Here is a 17,938-nt window from a genome sequence, read left to right as displayed (position 1 = left end):
CACATCCACCTCAAAGGCTGTTGAGGGGATTGGATGAAATCAAACAGGTAAAAGCAATCAGCACAGGTCCTGATACACCGTGGATGCTCACTTTAACTTATCTAACATGGACATAGATAGTCCTTCCCTGTTTGTAAAATTGCTTTCCCTTCCCTCACCCTCTTTGGTTGATTTAATGATATTCACTTATTGGGCGCCTACTGTGTGTCCGGCCCAGGATTGGGTTTCAGTAGGTGACAACTGCCATCAGGGAGAGGGGAAGGGACTCTTCGGAGGTCACTGCCTCAGCCCAAGCAGAGCTAGTGCTGAGCCAGTGCCAGGCACGACCCAGGCCTTCCGCCTCCCAAGGGGTGATAATTCCGGGGGTGGGAACAGGTCCGGGGAGAGGCCTTGTCTCAAGGCACGAGCGGGCTCTGACCTTGAGTCACGTAAGAGGGGGGCAGGGTGGCGGTGCTCAGACATGCAGCCTTGATGCCAAATCTCCTGATAGAGACCTGCTCTTGCCAGAGTGAAACTGGCAGGTGCAGCTTAAAGAGGGGCTATTGGGAGTCCCCGTGACCTTGGAGGGCAGAGATTGGAAGGGGTTATGGGGGGGGCGTTAAGAGTTCCTTGAGGGGGGAGTCTGAGTGTAATGGGGGAGTCCTGATGGACGCCATCAGGAGGTGCACAGTGGAGATGGAGGGGCCTATTGTAATCAGGAAGGAGGTATTGATTCCTAAGATGAGATGAGGGAGTCTTGGTCTTGATTGGGGAAGGAAATTATAGATGGGGGATTTCTGTTGGATGAGGAGGGATTGCAGTCGAGATCATGAGATGGCACAGATGGGATGTAGGTCTCCAAAAGAAGTAAGGGGCAGTCTAACGGAGGGGAGTCCAAGTCCGGATCATAAGGGACCTGGGTGCTACTCGGAGCCAGTATGGTCGTGATTGTGGTCCTTTGCCATGGGTAGCTGGGAGCAGTGGTAATGTGGGCGTCTAGGTCGTGATAAGGAGGGGGCTGTAGTCCGTGACATAAGTAGTTTCCACAGGTCGTGAGGGCACGAAGGACCCTGAAGCTTATATCATCGGCAGAAGCTATCCGGCAAAATGGTACCAGATCCAGCCCAGACGCGGAACCGCTCTCGCTCTGCGCAGGCGCAGTACAGGGCGGCCGGACGTTACGGTTGGGGGCGGGCCCGGAGGGAGGGGCTTGGAAGCCTCTCTCTGCGCGTGCGCCTAAGGGGCGTGGCGGTCGCACCTGCGCGAGTTGGGGGAAGGGGGAGGAGCGAGGTGACGCAGGCGTAATAATAGAGAAGGTGCCAGAAAGATACAAAACAAGTGGCCGCGGCCGTCGCCCAGGAGTCGTGAGGCGCTGGAATTCGGTGAGGATGTGGAGAGGCCTACAAGCTACTGGTGGCGGGTAGACCGGACCACCTGCGTGCTGGGGAGAGGGCGGTACCACCCTTACAGGGCGAGGGGGTCGGATTCGTACAGCGCCACCTGTGTGGAGCGAAGGGCTGCTTTGGTCGGTCCCATTGTAGGGGGCAGAGGGTCACTTTCGGACTGTACCACTTAGGTGGAGCTGTGGGGCTGATCCGACAGTACCTCTGGACGCAGCCAAGGAACATGTCTGGACAGTAGTACCCATAGTCAAAGGGCAATTGGCGGGGTGGCCCGCGTTGGGCCCCCAGGCTTGTTCGAACCGAGTCACTTAGTCGGGTGGGAGGCTTGTTCGGAACATACCACCTGGGTAGGGGCATTCGGGCTGGGCCTGCCCGACTGGTCGGAGGACAAGAGGGGTCTGGCGTCTGGACCTGTTACTAGGGGACCTCGGGCGATACCATTCTCTTGCGGGAGAAGGGGGAGGCTAAAACGGCTGGGATGTGAGGGTGGCCCTGCCCGGCGGCACTCGGAAGGGGAGACGCACTGGCGGGGGTGAGGTCCGGGCCTCCGCGTCGCTGACCACTGTCCCCTCCCCGCTGTGTGTGTTCTAGGCCCTGGTTCTGAGCTTATTCCGCCCCTCTCCCCCGGGTATGGCGCTGTCCGGGTCGACCCCGGCCCCGAGCTGGGAGGAGGATGAGTGCCTGGACTACTACGGGATGCTGTCGCTTCACCGTATGTTCGAGGTGGTGGGCGGGCAACTGACCGAGTGCGAGTTGGAGCTGCTAACCTTCCTGCTGGACGAGGTCCCCGGCGCCGCCGGCGGCCTGGCCCGCGCCCGCAGCGGCCTGGAGCTGCTGCTGGAGCTGGAGCGCCGCGGGCAGTGCGACGAGAGCAACTTGAGGCTGCTGGGGCAACTCCTGCGCGTGCTGTCCCGTCACGACTTGCTGCCACACCTGGCGCGCAAGAGGCGCTGGCCAGGTATCGTGGAATGGGAGGGTGACAGACTTCCGGTGGGGAGAGGGCCTTGCTTTTGCTGGGCCTCCACGGTGTCTGATACGGAGAGTGCCATCTCAGTACGTGTCCCATCGCACTCTTTCCTCCTCCCAGAGTATCAATGAGAAACACAAGAGGGAGGAGGCATGGCATTGGGAGGGGTGAGCCTTTGGGATTTGGCTACATCAATAGTGATGTTTGTAGCGTCTGTTTACAGAGGGCTTACTTCTTGCCGGGCACAGCAGTAAGCCCTTCTTCATATGTACTATCATCCTATATCCTCCTGGTAATCCTAAGAGGAAGTCCTGTCATCGTCCCCACTGTACAGGGAAAGCAGTAGGTTGGAGAATTTAGGCAGATTGCCCACATATAACAGCTGAATCCTGTGTGCCCGGGGAATAGGGAACAGGAGATACAGCTTGACGGGACTGACAAAGTGTTCCATGAGGAACAAACATTTGGGAGGAGTATCAAGACTATAAGACAGGTGAACGATTTACTTTTTTTTATTCTGTATATGAAGATGACTTTATTTGAACGATTTACTTTTAGATGTGGTTATGGAAGGACTGAAACAGAGTAATGGAGCAGAGAGAGAAAGTAGGAAGTGGAATGCTTCAGAGTGAAAGGAGGTTAAGATTCCATAACCAGGGCTTCCCTGGTGGTGCAGTGGTTGGGAGTGCGCCTGCCAAAGCAGGGGACGCGGGTTCGTGCCCCGGTCCGGGAGGGTCCTGCATGCCGCGGGGCAGCTGGGCCTGCGCGTCCAGAGCCTGTGCTCCACGGCGGGAGGGGCCGTGGCGGTGAGAGGCCCGCGTACAGCAAAAAAAAAAAAAAAAAAAAAAAAAGATTCCATAACCAGTCAAGACCTTTCTGAGAAGGTGGCATTTGAACTGAGGCTGCACTGCCACCCTGGTGCATAGATCTCAGAGTAGGAAATTCCAGGCAGAGGGAAAGACAAGCTTTTAAGTCCTGAGGTAGGACTGAGTTTGGCATTATCAGAGGCCAGTGTGGCAGGAGCAGAGGTCAAAGTAAGGGCACAGAGGTAGGTGAGAAGCCATGCCACATAGGAGCTTGCAGATAACACAGCTAGAAAGTGGGAGCTAGGATTTAAACCTTGCTGGTTTGTCTCCAGAGTTGGTGCCCTTAATCCTTGTAAGGGAAGTGCTCCTATAGGACAGCAGTCCTGAGAAGGTGAAGAGCCCCTTGTGTGCATAGGCTTTGAGCTTTTGAGCCCTTGGCGGGATTACTAGAGGTGCTGTGGCTAGTTTAGGGAGGGGTTTTGTGAGCTTTCCTGCCCAGGGTAAGCCCATGGGATTTGGGTAACCAGGAGAAAGGCATCCCTTGTGCAGAACTGGCAGCATTTTTGGAAAAATATGTCTGGAGGTCAGGCTCTGGAAGAGAAGATCTGGGGACCCTGCAGAGGCCTGCTTACTCTTCGGGGCCTCAGGGAGAGCCGGGGGCAGTTGACGGATGGGGGCAGCCAGCATTGCAGGAATCCTGACCATAACTCAGCTTACAGGATAACTGACAGTTGGAGCTGCTGTAGACATGGATTGGGTGGCCCCAGAAGGTGATGAGTCTTTTACCCCGGGAGGCACCGAACAATTACTGGGCTGCAGGTGTTTGAGAGGGAGTGGGTATCTGGGCTTTGAGTTCTGGGGAACTCAGGCACCCTGTGGGGCAGGTTTTCTTCTGGGGTGGGGGTGAGGGAGTGGGAATTGGAGGCTGGGGCTGGGAGAAGTCGCAGGCTTTGAATACTTCTTTCCATTCTTCTCTCCCCACAGTGTCTCCAGAACGCTCCAGCTATGGCACGTCCAGCTCTTCTTCAAAGAGGACAGAGGGCGGCTGCCGTCGCAGTCAGCAGTCAAGGAGTTCTTCAAATGTTGAGCAGGGTCAGTGGGAGACAGGTGAGCCCAGCCCTGTGGGCGCGCCAGCAGTCTCTCTCTCTCCCTTCTGAACCCTGATGAACCTACCCCATCCTGACCCATCAAGGAAGGAGCCCGTGGGGGTGATTCTGTCTCATTTTTGCTTTGTGTTTGTGTGTGTTTGTTGTTGCAAAAGCACGTGTCTAGAAACAACTTATGGAATTGTTTCTTGTGGTTTTATATGTCATTTAAATGGCACCACATCATGGGTGTCATTCTTCACATGGCTGTCTTTGTTGGACATGTTTCTGAGATTTATTCATGTTGGGTTTCTAATTGGTTTTGTTTAATTGCCATGGCAATTAATTTATCCACTCTCCTCCCCTCCCCCAAGTTTTTAATCATTCAAACGTATTTCAAATATACCGAGAAGTGGAAAGATGAGTGCAGTGAATGTGTTTGTAACTTCCACGTAGACTCAGTAATTTTAACATTTTGCCAGGTTTGCTTTATGTGCATGTATGTGTAATTCTGTTTTTTCTTTTTTTAAATATTTATTCGTTTGTTTTTGGCTGCATCGGATCTTAGTTCGGCACTTGGGATTTTTCGTTGCAGTGTGCAGGCTTCTCTCTAGTTGAGGCACTTGCGGGCTCAATTGCCCCGTGGCATGTGAGATTTTAGTTCCCCGACCAGGGATCGGACCTGCGTCCCCTGCATTGGAAGGTGGATTCTCAACCACTGGACCACCAAGGAAGTCCCTAATTCTGTTTTCTTTTTGTTGAACTCTTTGAAAGTAAATTATAGGCATCAGGACACTTTACCCCGAAATTGGCAGGCATCTCCTGAGAATCAGAAGATTGTCTGAAACCACTTCAAGACTACTGTCATACCTAAGAAAGGACATAAATACTTATTCTCTGTTATCCTAATGGTCCATTTTCAGATCTTCTCAATATTGTCTGCACTTTCAGGATCCACTCATAGTTGTGTTGCTGTACATTCAGTTATTAGTCTCCTTAATCTCTTACTATGGAAACCCCCCCCCCCACTACCCCGTACCTTTTTCTTTTTTCCCCCCATGACATTGACCAGGCCACTTGTTTTGTACAATGTCCTGATTGTTTCCGGATATGCCTGATAATTTCCTGATGGTATCATTTAACTTATCCGTCTGTCCCCTGTAGTTTGGGAATCGGGTTTGGAGAGTTGGTTAGATTCAGGTTACGTGTTTTTGGCTGGAATGCTCCTTGGTTGATGCCGTGGTCTTCACATTAGAGCGCATCAGGAGGCCTGGTTTTCCTGTTGTGAGTGAGCAAGTCCGATCACCTGGTTAAGGTGGTGTCTGCTGTATTTGTCCTTCGTACAGAGATATTTTTTCCCCTTGTGGTTAGTAAATAATCTGTGAGATGACACTTTGGCACGTCGTGTTCACCAACAGCACCCCCAGTGGGTTTAGCAGCCATTGGTGACCTCTGCCTGAACCAGTTGCTGTACTGGTGTTCATGAAATGGTGGTTTTCTAATTCTTTGTTATGTCTATTAGCTGGCATTTTCTCAAGAGGAGTTTTACTTTCTTCTTCCCCTCCATCCCTCCCTCTCTCTTTTTACTTAGTGAGGGGTGTCACCATAGACTCATATATTCTTATTTATTTACTGTTATAATCAATTAGTTATTCTTCCTGATGTCCAAATTGGCTACATCCTGTGTCCTTTTGATGTGTCTCCATCATTCTTTGGGTGCTTCCTGCTTTGTAGGACTGCAAGATGGACTGCAAGGTGTCCAGGATTCACTTGTGTTTTCCCTTCCCCAGCCCTGGAATCCGCTGTTTCCAGAAGCCTGGTTTCTCTTAGAGGCAGCGGTATTTGGAGACCAAGATCCGGGTGCTGAGTGTGCGCATTGTTTTTAGGCGCTTACAGTGAACAGAACTAGAAATTGCTTTTCATAAAAGTTCATATTAGGGGCTTCCCTGGTGGCGCAGTGGTTGAGAGTCCGCCTGCCGATGCAGGGGACACGGGTTCGTGCCCCGGTCCGGGAAGATCCCACATGCCGCGGAGCGGCTGGGCCCCGTGAGCCATGGCCGCTGAGCCTGCGCGTCTGTAGCCTGTGCTCCGCAACGGGAGAGGCCACAGCAGTGAGAGGCCCGCGTACCACAAAAAAAAAAAAAAAAAGTTCACATTACCATTTTCAATTCAAACATAACATTATAAGGATTTTTTTTTTTTTTTGGCTGTGCTGCTTGCGGGGATGTTAGTTCCCTGACCAGGGATTGAACCTGCGCCCTCAGCAGTGAAACTGTGAGGTTGTAACCACTGTACCACCAGGGAATTCCCTACAAGGACTTTTTTTTTAAAATTAATTTATTTTTGGCTGCACTGGGTCTTTGTTGCTGCGTGTGGGCTTTCTCTAGTTGCGGCTAGCGGGGGCTATTCTTCGTTGTGGTATGCGGGCTTCTCGTTGCGGCGGCTTCTCTTTGTTGCAGAGCCTGTCTCTAGGGTGCGCGGGCTTCAGTAGTTGCGGCACACGGGCTCAGTAGTCCTACGAGGACTTTTTTGTCTTACACTGAAAATCTTGGTTCTTGGTAACATTAAGACATGGACTTATTTTGCTTTATTTTACAACAATAATGAAATAGCTTCAAATTTATAATGTCAGTACCACTGCTGTGTCTACTGAATGAAACATAAGATATTTTTGTGGTTCTAATTGTTTTCAGAGTATATCCTACTGAGAGTTTACAGTCAGAATGTTCTTCCTAGTTACTTAAGACCCTTCTTTTTTCTGCTTCTTGTTACTGATTTTATATATAGCTAGATCCATTTGTTTCTGTTTGTGTTTAATTTTATGGTTTGTTTCTTTTGTTTCTTGTTAAATTTTTGAGTATGTTGTAAAACAGTTACATGATTCCAAAGTCAAAACTAAAGTATGTAAAAAAGATGTTCTTAGAAGTATCATTTCCGTTGCTATTTTTCTCCTTCCCAATAGATAATCAATTTCATTCACTTCTAACATAGCCTTACAGTGTTTCATCTTGCAAAAATAGCAAACAATGTATATATTCTTGTTTCCTCTCCTTTTTTATACAAAACATAGCAAACTGTAGATATTTGTTTTTCACTTGCTTTAGTTCACTAAGCAGTCTTTTGTGGAAATTACTCCGTGTACTTTTGCCAGACATTTACATTGTCTTCAGGTTTATGTGGTTAGGAACTATAAACAGAGCTCCAGCTACTGGTGTCCTGCCTGTTTCCTGGGGTGAGTAGTCAGGGTTTCTCTGGGGTCACACCTGAGAGTGGGACTGCCAGGTGGTGGGGTGTGCTCGTCTGTCCTTCCAGATGATGCTAACTTGTACTTATTAGCCATCTTATGGCCCAGGAAGCAGAGGGGCTCACCCAGGGTCTGACAGCGTGGAGTCCAGCCTTGAGCGCTTCCTTGGGCACCCACCTTGGTGCTCCACCCATCATCTGGTCTTCAACCTACACCATCTTTCTCTCCTCAGGTTCTCCCCCAACTAAACGGCAGCGGCGGAGTCGGGGCCGTCCCAGTGGTGGCGCCAGACGGCGGCAGAGAGGAGGTCCAGCCACCCCCCAGCAGCAGCAGGAGCCAGCCGGGCCTACCTCAGAAGGCAAAGTGACCTGTGGTAGGTGTCTGTGCATGCCTTGGGAGTGCATGTGCAGTGCCCGTTGCAGCCAGTAGAGCTGAAGGGTGGGAGAATGGGCCCTCATCTGGGGTGTGACACCCAGTGGGTGGGCAGCAACTCCATGCATCTGTACAGCACAGTGGAATCCCTGTCTTTTCTGTTGCCTACTCGCTTGTCTACATCCTGCCCATAGTTGAAGGACTGTGTTGTGTGCTGCCTCCTCCAGGAAGCCTTTCCTGACAGTCCCCTGCCCTCAATGTCATTTTTTGTTGGAGGAGCCAGGCAGGGACTGAGCAGCTGGGCCTGGCAGGCCTCAGAGCAGATGGGAGTTAGATTTTATTCTATGAGTCAAGGGCTTTCCAAGGGTTTTTAGCAGGGGAGTGAAGTGATCTGATACCAGTTTTTAAAGGAACTCCAGTTTCATCTGGAAAATCAGTTAATAAATGAGTTACAATTTGCAAAGTGTTTAGAACAGTGCTGGACATGTAGCACATGCTCTGTAGGTGCACATGAAATAAATCCACAAAGTGGAAGCAGGGAAATGAGCGGAGGGGCTTCACAGTCCAACAAGGATGAGGCAGAGGTCTGGCCTGGGGTAGTGGCGCTGGAGAGGGTGAGAAGGAGGTGGACTTAAGGAAATAAACATTTTGGATATAGGGTTGACTGTACCTGCAGACAGGTGGGTTGGATGGGTTAGGGGACTCTGCTATGCAGACTCATGCAGACCTTGCCCTTAAGAAATTCTCACTGGTCCTGAGGGGAGGACACAGGCACGGGTAGGGCGCAGACTCTCTCACACACTCCCACACGCCCCTCTGGTACCCCCTCCTCTGAGTTGGGCAAGGCTCTGGTCACAGAGGGTATCAGCTGGTGAGAGGCTCAGGCTGGGTGGGTGGGGGTGGAATTATAGGAGGGAAGGTTGAGGGGCAGGTGGCAGCAGCTCTGCATCCCCCAGGAGACCTTGGCCTCAGGACGCTTCCTCCTGCCATCTGCAGAGCCTCCAACCCCCAGAGTGCATGAGCCTGCCTCCTCCCGGTGCCCATTGCGGTCCCCCAGACCCTGGTGGTCCTAGCCGCTCCCTAGATGAGGCTGTAGACACCTGTGCTGGCTGCTTTCAGGAGGAACAGGCCAGTGGAGCCAGCCTGAGTCCTCACACAGCCCGCACTTGAGGGGGTGGCTGTTTGGTCGTGACTCTCCCCAGAATCAGGAGTTAATTACCAGAGCCACCCACTGGCTGGGTGGCCTAGAGAGTCACTGCCTCCCTAGGGAGCAGGCCAGGCTGAGGCCGTGAGGGGTCTTGCTGCTGGAGGCCTCCATCTCTTCTCTGAGGTTGGGGAGGTTGTGACCCTGGGTGTGGCTGTCTCTTGCTGTGGGGCGTGGCTGCGCAGGTCTGACTGCTGACTCACCAGGCAGGGTGGGGCTGGAGTGAGGCTTTCCCCAGTAGGGCCCTGAAAATGGAGATGGCCTAGTCCCAGGGGTGGAAGGAGGTCCCTCCAGACCTGAGTGAGGAACGGGTCTGCCATTCTTGCCTCCTCCTCACCTGTGATAGCTGTGGGGGTTGAGCCCCAGGCAGCTGCCTTCCACTGAGGGATAGAACCAGACTGAACTCCGGAGGCCCCAAGAGTGTGAGGAAGGGGCCATGGGGGATCCTGGGCTCAGACACAGGACCTCTGAGTCTCCACATCCCTCTCAGGGCCGTCCACTGCGCCCTGAGCTGAGCGTGCTCCTCACCTGACCTTGAATTCTCAAGACGGCCCTTGAGGTAGGGATGCCGTCCCCCATTGTGCGGAGGGGCAGGGCTGGGCCGAAGCTCGGGTTTGCTCATTTGGTTGTTCCACGTGTGTTTATAGAGCATTGACTACCTGCTTACGTCCCACAGAAGGGACTGGAGGCCCCTGCCCTCATGGAGCTTGTGTTCTGGTGGGAGGAGAAGGCTAAGGGAAGGAAGAGAAACTTCAGATGTCAGCTGTGAAGAGAAACAAGCAGGGGGAGGGGGTAGAGAATGATGGAAAATCCAGTTCTAGGTGGATTTTCAAGGTAGGGTGGTCTAGGATGGCCTCTCAGAAGACAGGAGGAGAGGTAGGAGTGTGTGGATGGCTGAGGCAGGGTGTTTCAGATTGAGGGGACAGGAGGAGCAGAGGCCTGTGTGGGGACATGGCAGTGGTGGTGCTGGGACCGAGAGGAAGCTGGCAGGGCTGGAGCAGAGGGAGTGCGGGGAGGCTGCCAGGAGGTGAGGGCAGGAGAGGTGACCAGGGGCCCATCCTGCAGAGCCTGGGAGCCACGGGCCAGGCTTTGCGTTTGTTTAAATGATGGAAAGCAGTGGGAGGACTTGAATGACAGGCTGCGCTTTGCTTTTTTTTCCTTCAGTGTTTCCTATGGAGAAGAAATAGAAGCAGACAGATTAACATAACGAATCCTGGCTCCCCGGCCCCCAACCTCAGCAGTTGTCAGGTCATGGCTCATCTTGTTTCATTAGCCACGTTGTTTTGGAGTCAGTTCCAGGTGTCCTTTTATTTCACTGGTAGATTTTTCACTGTGTATTTCTAGAAGATAAGAACTGGGGAGTTCCCTGACGGTCCAGTGGTTAGGACTTGGACTTGGCGCTTTCACTGCTGTGGCCCGAGTTCAGTCCCTGGTCGGGAAACTAAGATCCTGCAACCTGTGCAGCCAAAAAAAAAAAAAAAAAAAAAAGAGTAAGAATTCTTAAAAAAAAAAAAAATCACACCAAAAAAATAACAATAACTTCTTACTCTCATGTGTCTGCTCAGTGCTTTAATTTCTAATTCTTATAAATATTGGTTCTCTTAAGTCTCTCCTAATTTATAGGATTCCCCCATCACCTCTGATTTCTCCCCCACCACCCTTGTATCTGTTGAAAGTAGTTGTCCTGTAGTGTTTCCCAAAGACTGGCTTCTGCAGATTGCGTTCTGTGGTAGGATTGACTGAACATGTTCCCCTGTCATATTTCCTGAAAATTGGTAGTTGGGCCTGGAGAGGCTTGATCAGATTCTGGTTTGATGGTTTTGTTTTTTTATTTTCTTATTTTGGCCACGCTGTGTGGCTTGCAGGATCTTAGTTTCCTGACCAGGGATTGAACCCCTGCCCTTGGCAACGAAAGTGCTGCATCCTAACCCCTGGACCGCCAGGAAATGCCCTTTTTTTAAAAAAATAATAATAATTTTAATTAATTAATTAATTTTGGGGGCTGCATTGGGTCTTCATTGCTGCGCGTGGGCTTCTCATTGCGGTGGCTTCTCCTGTTGCAGAGCATGGGTGCTAGGCGCACGGGCTTCAGTAGTTGTGGCACGCGGGCTCAGTAGTTGTAGCTCGAGGGCTCTAGAGCGCAGGCTCAGCAGTTGTGGCGCACAGGCTTAGTTGCTCCGCGGCATGTGGGATCTTCCCGGACCAGGGATCGAACCCGTGTCCACTGCACTGGCAGGTGGATTCTTAACCGCTGCGCCACCAGGAAGCCCCCCTTCTGTTTTTTTTCAAGCTCGCCTCCCAGGTGGCATTGTGCTCTTCCTTTAGGAAGCAGGCAGAGGCTGCTTGTCTCTTAACTGCCCTTGGTGGCAGCAGCTGCTCACCGCCTCCATCCATTAGCTCAGGAAAGGCTGAGCAACTTACAGTGACACCGTGACTCTGGCTGTGCCTTGGGGAAAAGACTGCGGCAGGAGAGGGAGCCGGCTTTTGTCCAGAGGAGGTGCTGGTATTGGTGTGGCATTGGAGGGTGGAGTCTGTCCCTTAGAGCTTACTGGCTGATTCTCTCTCCTGGGCACAGGTCCTCTGTGTCCCCAGCCTTTCCCGGAGGGGAGACCTGAGTGAGAGTCATCCCTGGCCTCCGGCACAGGGTCTGGCACAGAACGCTGCTCACCTGCTCACCTGGGCCTGTCCCTCATACCTTTCCTGATCTCCCACTGGAAAGCCCCTCCCATTTCCCTCTGCGGCCCATTCTGTCCCAGAAGAGAGACTGATGAGGTGTCGGGTAGAGGAACAAGAGAGTGTTGGGGGGCTTCCCTGGTGGCGCAGTGGTTAAGAATCCACCCTGGTCCAGGAAGATTCCACATGCTGCGAGTAACTAAGCCTGGGCACCACAACTACTGAGGCTGTGCTCTGGAGCCCACGAGCCACAGCTGCTGAGCCCACGTGCCACAACTACTGAAGCCCGCACGTGCCTAGAGCCTGTGCTCTGCAACAAGAGAAGCCCCCGCAATGAGAAGCCCGCGCACCACAACGAAGAGTAGCCCCTGCTCTCCACAACTAGAGAAAGCCCGTGTGCAGCAACGAGGACCTAATGCAGCCAAAAATAAATAAATTTATTATTTTTTTTAAAAAAGTGTGGGGGCCCACCTGAGTGCAGGAGGCGGGAGCAGCTCTCCTCTGGAGGAAGACGGGGCCCCACCCTCCGTCCTGGGGGCAGGGAGCATCTCCCTACCATTGGCGAGGGACTGTTGACAAATGCTGTTGACCAAGCATTTGGTGTGTTCCTGGCCGGATGAAACTGTTCAGCCGCCTTCAGCCTTCCCCGAGTGCTGCCCTGGCGCTTTTCCTGACCGCCCTGCTGCTTCTGCAGAGCAGCTGGAGTTGTCTTGGTATCCTGAGGCCACTTCCTTCCTGCTGCATCCAGCCTTGTAATCCTCACAGTGGCCCCATGAGAACAGGTACTGGGGTGAGGTTGTTTTATGGAGGAGGCCACCGAGGTGCAGAGAGGTGTGGTCAGCTCAGGAGGCCCCAGACTCCCTGCCCCAGCCTGCCAGGGCGTGGTCAGCCCTGCGCCTCCAGTTGTCCCCTTGTACCCTTTTCCACCATGCTGGCCCCCAGCCTGTGAATGCCCCAAGTTCATTTTTTGCCTCTGGACTTTAACACACACCGATCTCTTCTGGGAAAGTCACTCTTCTCTTTTCACTGCTTTCCTGTCTCGACTTACTTGTCCTCTTTCACATTTTACTTCCAGTGTCATTTCCTGGAGAGGTCCTCTCTGATTGTTTCGATCTGAATCGTTCTCTATAATTTCCTCTCCTGACCCTTGGAATGCCTTTAATTATGGACTTCTGTGTATGGTTGTATGAGAGGCAGCAAACAGGATAGGGATAGTTAAAAGAGCTTGGGCTCTGGAGCCAGGCATCTCGGTTGGAACTCCAGCTCTGCCATTTCCTGCCTGTGTGGCCTTGGGCAGGTGACTCATCCTCTGTGCCTTAGTTCCCTCATCTACAAAAAGGGGACAATAGCACTGCCTCATAAGGTTGCAGGCATGATCAAAAAGGTCAATAGGGCTTCCCTGGTGGCGCAGTGGTTGAGAGTCCGCCTGCCGATGCAGGGGACACAGGTTTGTGCCCAGGTCCAGGATGATCCCACATGCCGTGGAGCAGCTGGGTCCGTGAGCCATGGCCGCTGAGCCTGCGCATCCGGAGCCTGTGCTCCACAACGGGAGAGGCCACAACAGTGAGAGGCCTGCGTACCGCAAAAAAAAAAAAAAAAAAGTCAATAGAGATGTGAAATGTGTGAAGGTAGTGCAGTAAGTACTATATAAGTGTCACCTACGGTTAAATTATTTTGGCGAGAAACAAAGAGAGATTGTGCGTGATGCCCATGATTCAGGACCGGGGTGGAGTGGTGGCTCAGATAACACACATCTCTCCTCTTCTCCAGTGGAGTTTCCCTGTCCTCCCCTTCTGTGTACCGTCCTCTTGTGTTTCAGACCAGAGGTTGGGCCATGTCTTCACCTGTATTTGGGATAATGAAAGTGCTGTGAGGACTCGGGGGTTAAGACAGGGAAAGCACCTGGGTAGGGTCTGGCCTATACAAAGTGCTCCTTGACTGGGGCTTACATGTCTTCCAGTCCCACTTGTGGCGGGGCGCTCGTGTCTCCCCACCGTCCCTGGCACTTAGTAAATGTCTGTTGAATGGAAGGATGAATGGGACACATGAGGGTCCCCCCTGATCCTGTCCTCCTTCCACCCCCACCATGCCCGGTGGGCTCTGGGTGAATAGACAGTTTCCACCGCAGGTCTAGTAGCAGTCTGTGCTGAGGATAAAGGCCATCTGGGAGGGGATTCACCTGGGCGGGCCACAGGTCCCGTGAGCCGGGCCTTGGTGGGTGATGGGCATTCTGGTCAGAAGAGGTGGACAGGTCATTTTGTGAGTAAGGCTTGTACTGGGACCACTTCCCTTGTGACTGGAGGGCAGGGTATGGGAGGATGTAGCTGGGATTGAAGGAGGAGGGTGGGGAGGAGGTTGGCTCAGGGGCCCAGGTGAGAGAGGGCGAGGCCTAGGCAGGGGCTGTGGCGGTAGAGAGGTGAGTGTTGAAATTACAGTTCCTGTTTTTGGGTGCCTTCGGCGTCTAGGCCCTGGGTCACATGCTTCATGAGTTGCCTAATGTAATCCTCATGACCCCATCGTGCAGCAGGGACCTCTTGTTTGTTTGTTTTTCAGATGGGGAAACTGAGGCTCAGAGAGGTGAGGTCACATGCCCAAGGCCCCACACCTAGACAGTGGCGGAGCCAGGACTCGCCTCAAGGTCTGTCGTTCTCCGCCACCAGGCTCTGTGCCTCTGCCACTGAGCAGCCCGTGTGGCCTTGGACAGGTGCTGCTCCTCCAGCCCCCTGCCTCCCAGCCCACGCTACGGAGGCGTGGTTAGACACTGGGGAGTCCAGGATGTGGGCCCAGAGGTCTTATCTGATCCTTAGCATGGAGGGAGCCAGGTCTGAGTGTTGTGGGAAGTCCTGGGGGCTAAGGCCAGGTAGGTTTTCCTGGGCCTCAAGCAGAGAGGGTGAGCTTCCCCTCAAGGCAGAAAAAGGAAGCATTTGGGGTTTGGGGTGGGAGGAGGAAGTGGGTGGTGCTGAGAAGTCGCTTGGGGAAGCAGGGACTTGCCTTCTACTTTCTGCTCTGTGGTGACACAGTCTTTGAAAGGTGAAAGGAGTCAGGGGTATGACACTTCCCCTCCCAGAGCTTCAGTTACCTCATCTGTCAAATGGGTTCATTGTGGCCCCTGCCCCACAGGGCTGATCAGGCTGAATCTCCAAGGGCAAAGCGTTTGGCACATCAGAGCTGCTGGTGGCTGCCATTTTTTAGCACCCATTGGTGGACCGTCATCTGAACAGGCTTTCCAGTAGGGGTTGTCCCCTGGTTTAGGCAGGAACCTGGGCTCAGAGAGGTGGTGATTTGTCCCAGGTCACATAGCTAGCGCCTGAAGGCTCCTGGATTAGAATCAGCTCCACTGACCTGAGGCTGCTCTGTGGGGTGTGGGAGAGTCAGTGCCCTCTGTCATGCCTTGCTACTCCCTGGCCGTGCGACCTTGGGCAAATCATTTCTCTTTGCCTCCATTTCCTCATCTGTAAGTTGGGGTGACAATAGGGCCTGCCTCACAGGGTCGTTTGTGAATTAAATGAGTTTGTGTGATTCTGCTGCTTGTCATTTACAGCTTATAGCAGATCCTCAGGATAGCCTGTGTTGTGAGTGGAGAGGAAGTTCTGTTAGTAGCCCGATTCACGGGTGGGAATTCAGTAATCCCGCAGGGGGGTGATATGCCTGAGATCACATTTACAGGGATAGCCTTGGAAGTTCCGTGTCCTATCCCCTGCACAGAGCTGCCACCACATTTGGGTGGATGTAGGCAGGGTTATAAGTGACAAACACAACTCAGACTGGCTTAAGCAAAAAGGAACTTGATTATTGCTGAAGATCCAGGCGCTCCACGCACACGTGATGAACCTCAGGAGTCTTTTCCTCTCTGTCCTTGGCCTTGTGTAGGTTTCATTCTCTCCCCTCCTGGTGGCAAAACGGCCCCCAGCAGCTATGGGCTTATTAACAGCCCACCTTCTTGGCAGCCTCTGTGGAAAGAGAGCTCCTGCTTGCAGTAGAGCCAGCCCAGTTCCAGCCTTGAGTCTCCTGGGCCTGGTGCTTGCTTGGTGGTTGTGGGGCTGAGGATATGACTGGCCCCACATGAATCTCCCTGTTCGAGGACGCAAGAGGGGTAAAGCTGCTTACCTAAAAGCAAGTCCATTCATTCGTGCATTGGTTCTTTCACAAATGTGTATTGAGTACCTACTGTATGTAACGGGGCTACACTAATGAACAAGACAGGCAAAAATCCCTTCCTTCAGGGAGCTCACATTGGGGGGGAGACAGGTGATAAGCCTGACGGTAAGGGAGAGCTTAGGGTAGGTTAGAAGGTGATAAGTGCCTTGGGAAGAAATGGAGCAAGGAAAGGGGAACTGGGAATCCCGGGGCCGGGTGGTGGTGGTAAACAGGGTGGTCGAGGTAGGCTCACTGGGGAGGTGGCCTCTGAGCAAAGGCCTGTAGGAAGTGAGGGAGTAAGTCCCGTGGGCGCTGGGGAGAGAACACCCCGGGCTGAAGGAGAGGCAGGACCGGGCAGAACCTGCCTGCTGGTGGGGGGGGTGGGCCAGCGAGGAGGTGGTGAGGCTGGAGTGGGGCACGTGAGGGGAAGAGCAAGGCCACCAGGTCAGGAGGTAACAGACCACAAGAGAGAAGCGGAGTGAGGGTGTCACCCGTACTTGGGTGTGGTTACCAGAAGGGGGAAGGTTGTGGGGCTGGTGCAGTGCAGCCCACAGTGAGGGGCAGCAGGAGGAGGCTGGAGGGAGCGAGGGAGGGTGGCGGTCCCCCTCTTCCCCCTGGCCCTGCTGCGCCGTGTGTCGGCCCCTCCCTGACCAGTCCCTCCTTCTCCGCAGACATCCGGCTCAGGGTGCGAGCAGAGTACTGCGAGCATGGGCCGGCCTTGGAGCAGGGCGTGGCATCCCGGAGGCCCCAGGCCCTGGCACGGCAGCTGGACGTGTTTGGGCAGGCCACGGCGGTGCTGCGCTCTCGGGACCTGGGCTCTGTGGTCTGTGACATCAAGTTCTCAGAGCTCTCCTATCTGGACGCCTTCTGGGGTGACTACCTGAGTGGTGCCCTGCTGCAGGCCCTGCGGGGCGTGTTCCTGACTGAGGCTCTGCGTGAAGCCGTGGGCCGGGAGGCTGTCCGCCTGCTGGTCAGTGTGGACGAGGCCGATTACGAGGCTGGCCGGCGCCGCCTGCTGCTGATGGAGGAGGGGGGAAGGCCCGCCTGAGGCCTCCTGATCCTGGATCTGGCAGGACTGACCCCACCTCCTAGCCTCTGGGCCACCTTCTCCCCTGGAGGATGTCGACCATCTCTACTCCTAGAGGACTGTCACTCTACTAGCTCTGAGGACTGTGACAGCCAGGCCCCTTGATAGACCCTCCCACAGGATGTGGGCTTTGAGGCCTAAACCACTTCCAGCTGAGTTTCCTTTCCAACCCCCGCCCCCCCGCGCCCCTTACCCCCCCCCCCCCGCCGGCCCATTAGGTGCATTCCCTCAGCTTCAGGAGGCCAGGGGCTCAGGCCTGCAGATCCGAAAGGAAGGGAGGCATAGCCAAACACCAAAGGCCCCTTGCACATCGTATTCCTGACCCTGGGCTGTGTGCGTGCACACACGCTGCCCCCTCTGAAATCTCTCCTGGGCTCCTGCCCTGGCCTGTTCCACTTACTGCTTTGGCCTAAGGGCTTCTCTCTCAGGATCTCTGATTATACCGCCCCCCAACCCTGAGCTTCAGCCACACCAGTGGGCACTGGAGCTGGGGTGCATCTGGGGTCTGCTCACCTTGCCCGCACATCTCTACAGCCAGCCGGGCTCTGCCCAGCTTCCACACACAGACCTGGCTCTCCCCCTTCTCCTGCTCCCCGAAGCTGGACACAGATTTGCACATGGATCTGCACCGAGTGTCACACATGTGTTGCAGCGGCATCAGACCAACTGTGCTGTTTCCCAGGAGGCCAGGACCAGGAACCAGCTTCTTTCTCAGAAAGGGAAGGCAAAGGCTTGGGGCTGATGGGAAAGGCCTTTTATGAGTGACACCAATAAAACTGCCCTGGATAGGGCATAGGTGGGCATCACGGCTGTACTCTTTCCTTTATGGGCTGGAGGAAGGAGCTGATTAGAGCCTGGGCCCAGTACCAATCCCGGAGTTCCTTGCCTGGTATCTGGCTGGAGGGTGGGCAGGATGCTGGACCATCATGTGCCGGCTGCTGCCACGGTCTTGCCCTCCTTTTGGCTTCAGTTTCCTCATCT

At 53.7% G+C, this 17,938-nt stretch overlaps 1 protein-coding gene and 1 long non-coding RNA gene across 3 annotated transcripts; one reads left to right on the top strand and one right to left on the bottom strand.

Moving 5' to 3' along the window:
- The first annotated feature begins 29 nt into the window (after positions 1-29).
- DEDD2 (death effector domain containing 2) lies at positions 30-17,760 on the top strand. 2 transcript variants are annotated; one of them, XM_089902782.1, is made up of 5 exons: positions 30-47; positions 1,974-2,340; positions 4,140-4,262; positions 7,717-7,857; positions 16,542-17,760. In XM_089902782.1, the coding sequence occupies exons 2-5, from the start codon at positions 2,013-2,015 to the stop codon at positions 16,916-16,918; spliced, it is 969 nt and encodes a 322-aa protein (XP_089758908.1). In that variant the 5' UTR covers positions 30-47; positions 1,974-2,012; the 3' UTR covers positions 16,919-17,760. The 2 variants fall into 2 exon arrangements, with proteins under 2 accessions (XP_089758908.1, XP_022441259.1); XM_022585551.3 differs by lacking the exon at positions 30-47 and adding an exon at positions 1,242-1,361.
- Positions 10,487-16,547, bottom strand: LOC149744596 (uncharacterized). The gene is made up of 2 exons (XR_016390926.1): positions 12,290-16,547; positions 10,487-10,516 (listed from the first exon to the last, which is right to left on the bottom strand). It is a non-coding gene; the product is annotated as an uncharacterized LOC149744596 (long non-coding RNA).
- Positions 17,761-17,938: the final 178 nt, after the last annotated feature.

This window comes from Delphinapterus leucas, chromosome 20 (assembly GCF_059928025.1).
Source record: "Delphinapterus leucas isolate spDelLeu-1000000601 "Yukka" chromosome 20, BTC_Dleu_Yukka2, whole genome shotgun sequence".
Classification (NCBI taxonomy): domain Eukaryota; kingdom Metazoa; phylum Chordata; class Mammalia; order Artiodactyla; family Monodontidae; genus Delphinapterus; species Delphinapterus leucas.
This window is presented reverse-complemented; position numbering and strand designations above follow the sequence as displayed.